Here is a 9720-nt window from a genome sequence, read left to right as displayed (position 1 = left end):
AATATTTAAATTGACTAATGTACTACTTTAAATATTTCTTTTCTTTCTTATTGGTCAAAGAGCTCGACTTTACTTTAGTGGTTACCAATTTCAGATAACTTGCGGTGCTGAACTCGCTGTGCTGTTCGTGGACACTCTTGTCAAAGGGCAATTTCCTTATAATGAAGAAACTTTTGGTAAGTTTATTGTTTTACATTTGATTTTTGGGACATATTTGCAGTGCATTTTTTGTAATCCTCCTATCGTGTCAATAGTGTCACTAGTTTGCATTCAGAAAATAATATTTCTTCCTTTTTGTGTCTACTAAATCAGCCGAGTGAAGCATTCTCTCTCTTTTTCTTTTGTATTTTTTAAATGCTGTCATGTTGTAAACTTGGGCATTAGATGTCACTTCAGTGATGTTAACTCTATTGCATCAACTACAGATCGTGTCAGAAAGATATACGAGGCGTTCCCCAGGATAAATATGCCACATTTCCTTGGAGATGATTATGACGATGATGGGCAGAAATTATCCGAAGCTATTTCTGCTGCAAGAGTGCGTTCTGAAGGTTGTTCATCATTTCTAAGAGGAGCTCTCAGGTAAGGTATATTGATTTCAATAAATCCAAGTAAATCACAAGTGCTGTCCTTCCAAGCATCAAACTTCATCCAAACCAGTAGTGTTAATCAGTGGAAATATATCCAGTAGTCTAATGCATCAAATTGTTGAACAGTACTGATAACTTGACCTGCAGTTATGAATTCTGGTTTTGAGCATTAGTGACTAATGGGCATGATAGGAACATGCATCGTTCTGAACATCTGGTTCCTCTTGATTTCCTCTCAGCGCGTCCAAAACTCTGCATGCCGATTGCCATGAGACATATTTATTTTGTTTACTATGTTACCAGGGGAGGTGTTTTTCTTCTCCCTTTTCTGGCTGTTATGCACTAATAATGTATCATCCTGCTATTAAGGTGGTCTGCTGAGTTTGGGACATCAAGAAACGGATCTCCTGATCTGCATGTTATGTTGGGTGAATACATTTATTCGGAATCACCAGAAACGGTACTGTCCATGATTCTGTGTCTTACTGTGAATATCTTCTGCTCTTTACATTCCTGAATCGCAAAATTTGAGTAATTTGCATGTCAACCAAGTCATGCCTAGGAAAGATCGTATTAATCCTCTTCACTAGGCCATTTATTTGCTCTTAGATGATGTATGTTCCTCTAGTCCTAGATGGTGCATGCATGCAGTAAATTGATATCTAGAAAGCAAGTGAAAGAGCATTGTAGAGCTACGATTTTTATTTGTCATCGATGCTGTTAATATTTTTACTACTTCGGTAATTATGCTTACAGTTTAACCTGGAGTGACCTTGACTGCAGGACATGACTAAAGTATCAAGTCATTTTGTGCGCGGTAACGATCCTAAAAAATTTGCTTCTATGCTGGTAAACTTTATGGGCAAGGTAATTATTGTTCTAAGCAGTAGGTATTACAAATGATGCTTGGTAATTACTGAATTCTGTTTGAATTATATATATTTGTTTCTTTGAGAGAGAGCAAAAGTTTACCCTACCAAAATATTTCCAACGTCTTTCACATACATAGTGATTTTATTACTTCTTATGTACAATAAGGTCACTTTCAAGCTATCGCCTGAGTTTTTTATCCACGTCATTCTCCAAAACCGTTTAACTTGAATCCTCTTTTTCCAATACCATGAATATATCCCCTGGTTTGTTTTACATGTTTTTTTGACTGTTGCAGCATCTATGTGAAATAGTTCATTTCATTGTCGTTCACATGGATGCCATGTGTGTGGGGGCCCATCTATCGGTCTCCAAGGTCACCCACCCTCTGTTTAGATTGCTAAGGAGAAACACAAGTGAATCTGTCAGAGAGACATTGTAACTGCACAACATTTTTAGGGCCAGTTCTGTTGCTGGCTTCTAGAATAAGCTGGAATAAGCTGCCCCCTAACCAGCTTATTCTAGAAGCCCAACCAAATTTATTTTTTTAGAAACCTATTAATTAAGACTTGATTAGTAGGCTTCTAAAAATATATTTTTGGTTGGCCTTCTAGAATAAGCTGGGTAGGGGGCAGCTTATTCTAGAAGCCCAAAAAAGGCCACCAAAAGAACTGGCCCTTAATGTTTACCTGCTTGCTGGTTTCCATGCTGGTGTCCATCTAAGCGTGAAACGGAGGTCAAAGCAACCGAACCAACAAATGGGGTTTACATGACATAGAAAGATATAGGATCCAAATTAAACAGTTTTGGAGAATCGGTTTGAAAATCAGACTGAGGATTGAAAAACTGATGGTTTCCTAAATGCTGCTTAGTATAATTAGCAATTGCTCGATATGATTAGTAAATCCATGTTGTCCACAACAATTTGCTCTGTACAATGGGTTTACTAATGTATGGGTTGTAGGCCATTCTTCGTCAAAATATGAAAATATGGAAACAGAACACAAGCACAAGCTTGTTAAATCACTCAGTCTTATACCCCAATCTGTTTGTGGGTTGGATCTGTGTTCATTATTCATGCCCAACTTTTGTTAGGTGTTAAATGGATTCATATATGCTGTTGACATTTTGTAATATAGAATCATATTGATCTTTTTTCTTCCTTTCTGTACAGTGCTACCCTGGTGAAGATGATACTGCAATTGCACGCAGTGTCCTAATGTAAGATTTCATTCCTTTCTTTCTTGTTTGCTCTGGTAATGTTATGTGCTAGGGACTAATGTAGGGTAGAATAGGTGGGTTTGGTTGGGATAGAGGAGAAGCAATTGGTAGATGGAACAAGAGGAAGGGTGAAACAATTGAGATAGCGGTTGGTAGATGGAGATGTGTGAGAGAGGTTTGGTTTAATGTTTGCTTATAATTGAAAAAAGGGATGCAGCAGCCCATTATATAGATGGGTCTCGCCCAAGCAATTTGTAACGTCCCTTCCAAAAAAAATGTCAATGAATCTATAGTTCAATAGAAATACCAAGCTAGTAATATCTTCAGTTTGCCTACAAGACAATCTTTCTCTTTATTTGGAACCATGACCCATAGTCATGACATGAGAGATCATCCCTTGTAAGTTGTATGAGAGGAAAGTCTGATACCATTGAAAAGGGCCGCACTTCGTACTGTAGAAACCGATGTGAAGGAATTGTGTAATGTTTGTTTCATTTACAGCGATAGATACACGTCAGTTAGCAGTGTGCTAGGATGCGTGCAATATGATATACTGCCTCAACACAATATCCTCCATGTGATCACACTGAAATGCATACAGAAGAACACTTTAACACTGTAAAGTAAATATCGTCTCATTGTTGGGATAGAATTTTACTGGGATTTTGGGGATGGAGATGCCGGGTTTTCTAATATGTTGTTCTTTCTTAAAGGTATCTATCACTAGGGAATCTCAGAGACGCAAATTTACTTATGGATGGGATGAAGGAGCAGCTAAAATCTGCTGACTTGGAACTTCCAAAAACAGATTTAATTGAGTTTATCAAGTATCTTCTTCAAACGTGAGTCTCTCATATTTTTGGCTTGCATTATATTTCGGGTGTCCTTTCCATGTCTGCATATTTGTTCCACGATGTTCCCATACACCACATGCAAATTTTGTGAAATAATGCTGCAGTTTGCATGATAGTTCTCAGACGTCAGTTACACATGTTTTTATAGTTCTATCGCTAGAAAGATAAAATTACTGCCTGTAGGTGTTACGAATGCTCCTGCCTTACCAATATATTCAAATGCCCATGTCAGAAATGACTGATATCATATTTTGACAGTTTCTCATGTACTTGATTTGTAACCATATGTAAATGAAGATCAACTTTCTTTTCTTATCTTATACATGAAATAACAAACTATTTTGTCATTCTTTTCTTTTGTTATGGCCTTATGGGCATTACTAACTAGATGTTGTTTACAGGCTTGAAAGAGATGCTTACCCTCTTTTTAGGACACTTCGACAAAAGTACAGGACAAGTACAGATCGAGACAGTGTATTTGAGGAGGTATGGCCCACTATTGAAATTTTGTAGCTCTATAACAGGAGTCCTATTTATCAAAAAATTATATATATTGTTATGAAACAATGTGAATCCGTGAAAGATGTTTAGATAATTTGGAAATCGCTGTGAGACATGTTCAACATAACATATCTCCACAAACTTTTGGCCTTGTTTACCAGCTTTCCATCTGGAAATCCATGAATTTCTCACAAAGGACCACTTGTTAATAAAAAAGGGCGGGAAACCCGATGTTGTGTTGTTGCTTAATGTTGGAGACCACCTGTTCTTACAAAAATAAAGAATGCAAACATAAATAGACCTCATGATGTTACACTTCCTCATCATTTTATGGTGTACGCTTTGCAGTTATTGGATGAAATAGCTGCAAAATTTTATGGTGTACGGCAACAGAATCCTCTGGAGGGACTTTTTGGTGAAATGTTCAAGGTAAACACTTTCTTTTATGGACTTCATGGTGGTCGCTATATTGAATTGCTTCCTTTTAAAGTCTGCCAAGTTAGCTGGGTTTTGCTCTAACCAGTTCCATGTGCTATTTTATTTATATTGATATATAGATAAACTTCCTCATCACTGCTCATATTCTATATTTGTGCAGGTGTAATTGACGAGAAACGAACTTGATCATCATGTCCTTGCCTTCAATGCAATGATTGGTTTTCAGCTAAAAAAAGGCATCCATTGACCAAAATAATACATTTGTGGGAGATCAACAGTGGGTCACCCAGGAAAAACGTACAGGAAGTGCTTTGTTGGAGCTTCATCAGTCATAGTCAACGGAGTTAGTACATTTGACATCAAACTACATGAAGATGCGCCACTGATCTGTTGTAAAATCGTTCTATTGGTTTTGATGTTTTTCTTTTCTTCTCCTAAAGGTTTTGATGCTTTCCAGCAGTGTAACAGATATTGTAAGATGATATGGCATTTTGTTATCTTTTTTTCCTCATTCTGTGCTAAATTTGTTTCGATGGTTTAAGCAAAGATATCAGGTGCTATAATTCCACTTTTCGAAAACCATGGCAGTCTTGCATTAAACCAGTTTATTTTCTTTCAGTCACTCGGGTTTGTAAACATGAGGTATACTGAAAATGCAAAGGTGAACATGGGTGCGTGTGCACCCATGTGAATAGTAAATTCATAAAAAATACTAGGAAAAATTGAAAAATTCTGAAATTTTGCGGTATGAACCTTAGTCGATCATTCTACTCAAGTGTGAAGTTTCATGATGTATTGACACCCATGGTATTCTTAGTGAAGAAAATACAAATGCAACCATACTATTCATTAAACAGTGTTTTTAATATAACTTTGATTAGCTTCGATTTTGTCATTTTTGCCATAGATTACCACGGATGTGATTTCTTCATGAAACTTCATATGCGAGTATACAGGTTGACTATGTATATTAAAATTCAGATTTTTTTTTATTTTTTCTAGCATTTTTCAAATTTACTAATCATAAAAAGTGCGCGCACACCCATGTTCACCAAATCCGCGTCCTGAGGTATACAGGCTTTATTTGTTGACTGCATATTTTAGGAAATTCAGAAAGAAGGAGAACATTGAGAATTTTAAAAATTGAGCATAATGAATGACTACATTAGAGCACCTCCAGTAGATGTAAAAATAACAGATTTTTACATCTCCAAGGCACAAAAATGCCGCTCAAATACATGATGTAGATGCAATTTTTTTACTCCAGATTTGTCCGTGATGTAAAATAGAGCACCAAATGATTCAAAACCTTTCCGCCGAGCGCGTGCCGCTGCCAGACCCCATGAACGCCTCCTCAGGCAACGCCTGCTTCAGTGCGCCTCACAATGGGGAATGGATCCTCTAACATCTTGAAGGGATGTCACGAAGCTACAGTGCAAAACGAAGAAGGAATGTCAGGGTACTGTTCATACAAAATAAAATCTGAAATTAATTTTATTGCACCATAATTTTGTTTGTATGTAATTTTTATAAATGTATACAGTAGATTTGTAATTTGCAAATTAATTCAAATCATTTTAGACTTAATCATATGGATGTGAAGAAGGGATGTCAGGGTACTGTAGCTTCCCTGACATCCCTTCGTGATGTTAGAGGATCTCGTTCCCTCACAATGGCCACCTCCATGGTGATGTAAATTTTAATTCATCTGTTGGAGTTGTAGAATTTTTGGTGATGTAAATTTTACATCATTCATTGGAGTTGAATGTTTTGGTAATGTAAATCTATATTTTGATAATGTAAATTTTAGTCGAATTATAATTTAGCGATGTTTTTTACATCATCTGTTGAATATGCTCTTAGCAATTTTTGCCACCAAGTACATTATAGTCCGTCGATCCAAGAGTAAGGACGTCCCTAGGGTTCCTAGCCGCCGCCGGCCCGCCGCCACTACTGCCGGCCCTCCGCTGCGGCCTGCCCAGCCAGCCGAAGCCTCCGCTGCCCCGCCTCCGGTACAGGAGCACAGCAGCGCCTCCTCCCCTGGAGCAGCCGCTCCCGCCCGGCAACTCCGCCGCCCGGAGCTACGCCGGCGACCAGTCCATAGGCAGGTAGCCACCTCTCCTTCCTCCTTCTTCCCTCATCCCCACCTCCCTCCCTCCCTCCGTCCTTCCTCTTGCATCCTCTACTTGTTCAAATGTTCTCCCTGATTTCTGTATTGGATGAGTACTGGCTTTAGATTGCATATTGTGAGAATATAATGATGACTATTTCTTCATGAGTACTTGCTGCATGGTTTTGACAGAGCATGTTCAAGTTTACATGTGAAAGGATTTTAGTTGATAGGTTTTTTGTTTGAGGTAAAGTTGATAGGTGTTTTTGATAATGCTTGCTGGAGCAAATCTGTACAAATTCTAGTTTGATTTTTTTTCTCTCTGCATTTTAGGCTCTAATTCGCCCTTCTGATTGATGGCAGACAAACGCTGCATTTCCTAGATGAAGCACATATTCAAGATCATCGCGGTGCTGGCGGCGATCTCGGCCGTCTGGGTTGCGCTCCTTGAAACCTCGACAGTTCCTCGCAGTTATACTTGGCTGGCGAGTGCCATTAATTTTTCACTTGCAAATTTATTGCAGTTAAGACACTGTCTTTCGATTAAGATGGTTGCTTGTGACTTCTGTTGTTGTAGCTTCCCATCTACTTGGTAGTGGCGCTTGGATGCTACGGCCTTTTCATGGTTGGGTATGGGCTGATGTTCTTTCCCACTTGTCCTCGAGAAGCCATACTACTACAGCAGGTAGTGGATGTAGTCCTAGCAGCCTAATTATCTCTCTCTTTTTTTTGTCTATGCAGTCTCATTGCCATGTTGAGAATTAATAATCGCTAGAATATACATCCTAGGTATTTTCAGCTTAATATACACTTGTGCATTATATATTATACATTCTTTTCTTTTGGTTTTCTGCTGGCATAATGAGATTCAAGGTATTATGCAGAAGGCACCATAAGTTTGTTTGTCCCTTATGTGTATGATTATATGGCTTTTCATAATGGCCACTACAAATAAAACCAAGCCACCTGATTTTGAAACTTTAAATTTTCTGTATAATTACATCTTTGCTTTGCTCCCATTTCTAATTATTTGTGCTCGACCTACTATGCAGGATATTGTGGAGGCAAAGGAATTCTTATCCAAAAGGGGTGTTGATGTGGGCTCCGACTGAGGTCAATTCCAGTGTTTAATTTTTTATGACCAGTTTGAAGCTTCCTGGATACCATAGCTAGAAAAAGGTTATGCCATTTCACTATGTTTATATATTGTTACTAACACAGTTTTGGTGAGTGGCGTGTTACACTACATTTGAGGTGGATGGCTTGTCACGATACTACTTGTGTCAGAAAACATTGTGAGAACAACTAATGAATGGTTCGTTAACAAGGCCATCAGTGTTCATGATATGTTTGCTCTGTAACCATCCAGATTTCATCACTGAATGCGTATCAGTTTGTGCTCTGCAGTATCACCTTTGGTGATGCTTTGAATTGCTAGCTCTTTTGATGGTTCAGTTCTAGTATGTCTAAGTTTCTGTGCAGTGCAGATTTCTTTCATTTGGCAACTCTGGAACTTCTCAAATTCAGCAAAGTGTTGTCTCATTGGCACTTTGAAGTTTGAACTCCTCATGATTAACAAAAGATCATTGTACCTTCGCTGATACCATTATTGCTCCATGTTCACAAAACAATTGTAGAATGGACTGTGCAGTGAACCTGTTTCAACTCATAATGCTATTATATACACATGTTCAGTCACATGCCAATTTGACAGCAGCCGGTCGCCTGCTACCTCGAGCTAGCTGCTTCCGGCAAGGGGCTTGTTTGAGGCTGGTCCATCATCTTCTCCGGCACTGGGAACTCGCTCTGCCGTGCGGTTCTCTGTCGCTGCCTCCTCGTCTGTTGAACCTCCCTGGAGCCCCTGCTCGCAGTAGTTCTCAGTGGTCAGTTGTAAAGCTTACACGCGCCTTGGGCCGTTGCATGTGCATATATCAATATATGTTGTGTGTTTCGTATACCTGGCCCTTGGCGTCTGTTGCTTAAACATGCATGCTCCTCTGTTCTGTTCCTGGTTTGGCATGTCAAAAGTTTTAAAAAATTATAGTGGAGTTTGTTGTTGAATTTTTGGGTCCTATTGGCGCCTTCTATGTGAGGTTGAGGTTTACCTAATGCTAGTGATTCTCCAAAAACAAAAACACTGTTTTTTTTTTCTTTCAGAAGTACCCGTTGCTGACATTTTGTGGACAGTTTTGAGAGCATCATCGGACAATCTCGCAGTTAACAAACATGTTAGCAGTTTAAAAGAAAAAGACCTGTTACCAGACTGGAGTCAAAAAACGTCTTACATTATGGGACAGAGGGAGTAACTCGCATGGTAGACATAATAGCTAACTGAACATATAAAACAGTTTCTCATTTAGAGATATTTCGAAGTTTCATGGATGAACAAAACATGCTCCCTGTAGATAATCCAGTTCCTGCTAACTTAGTACTGAAGAGAGTGCTTTCCATACCTTCTATTGTTAACACTGACCTGATCATTATGAACATGTACCAACCAAGTGCCTTGGCTCTTGGTTGCTGTGAGGTGTTCCCGTTCGTTGTGCTGAAATTACCATGGAAGCAGCACAAGTGGGAGCATCATTACCATCGATTGGAAGTGTGCTTTTGATCTCTGTCAGTAGGTGCTAGTTACAGTTTCTTATTCGAGTTGTTCATATCATCATCACCGCATCAAAAATTGACTTTATTTAACTTGTGACCTGTCGTCAAGCCTTTTTAGCTAGCCATCATTCCTTCGCTTCACTCTGACCCCAGGGCAACTAGTCTCAAACTATTCAAAGCCAACCACAAGGATACGGGACCACTACAGTTGCCTGATTTTTTTTCAGTTTTGCTTAACATCATGTACCTATTTTCTCTCTCTGACTGTTCAGTTGATTTTGGGCGAGACCAAAGGCGGCGACAATGTGAGGAGCGGCAACAATGAGCATCGACCTGGCGAGGCCGAGCCAAGACCTCGCCGGAGACGGAGACGACACTGTGAGCAATAGTGAGTTGCAGAATCACGCAAAGGCAAGGAAGCAGGTTGACAATGCATTGAGGTTGTCGGCGTTGCTGAAGATTGAGGGACTTAGAGGGATGGCTGCGAGGAAGCAGGTTGACAATGCATTGAGGTTGTCCCAGTCATCTCTCT

At 39.3% G+C, this 9720-nt stretch overlaps 2 protein-coding genes across 2 annotated transcripts in view; both read left to right on the top strand.

Moving 5' to 3' along the window:
- LOC119274987 (Golgi to ER traffic protein 4 homolog) overlaps window positions 1-4988 on the top strand; it is a 6718-nt gene extending 1730 nt beyond the window's left edge. Inside the window, exons 4-12 of the mRNA XM_037555762.1 lie at window positions 95-176; window positions 426-582; window positions 960-1050; window positions 1374-1457; window positions 2635-2681; window positions 3395-3523; window positions 3937-4021; window positions 4385-4465; window positions 4635-4988. Coding sequence (XP_037411659.1) covers window positions 95-176; window positions 426-582; window positions 960-1050; window positions 1374-1457; window positions 2635-2681; window positions 3395-3523; window positions 3937-4021; window positions 4385-4465; window positions 4635-4640 — 762 coding nt within the window. The 3' untranslated portion in view covers window positions 4641-4988. The remainder of the gene's footprint in view (window positions 1-94; window positions 177-425; window positions 583-959; window positions 1051-1373; window positions 1458-2634; window positions 2682-3394; window positions 3524-3936; window positions 4022-4384; window positions 4466-4634) is intronic.
- Window positions 4989-6362: 1374 nt separating this feature from the next.
- On the top strand, window positions 6363-7973 carry LOC119274985 (dolichol-phosphate mannose synthase subunit 3-like). Its single transcript, XM_037555761.1, has 4 exons — window positions 6363-6582; window positions 6948-7069; window positions 7162-7269; window positions 7637-7973. Exons 2-4 carry the CDS (start codon window positions 6968-6970, stop codon window positions 7694-7696), a joined length of 270 nt encoding a protein of 89 aa, XP_037411658.1. The 5' UTR covers window positions 6363-6582; window positions 6948-6967; the 3' UTR covers window positions 7697-7973.
- The last annotated feature ends 1747 nt before the right edge of the window (window positions 7974-9720 follow it).

Source organism: Triticum dicoccoides, chromosome 3B (genome assembly GCF_002162155.2).
Source record: "Triticum dicoccoides isolate Atlit2015 ecotype Zavitan chromosome 3B, WEW_v2.0, whole genome shotgun sequence".
In the NCBI taxonomy this organism is placed as follows: domain Eukaryota; kingdom Viridiplantae; phylum Streptophyta; class Magnoliopsida; order Poales; family Poaceae; genus Triticum; species Triticum dicoccoides.
Note: the sequence above shows the minus strand (reverse complement) of the source record. Positions and strands in the feature narration are given on the sequence as shown.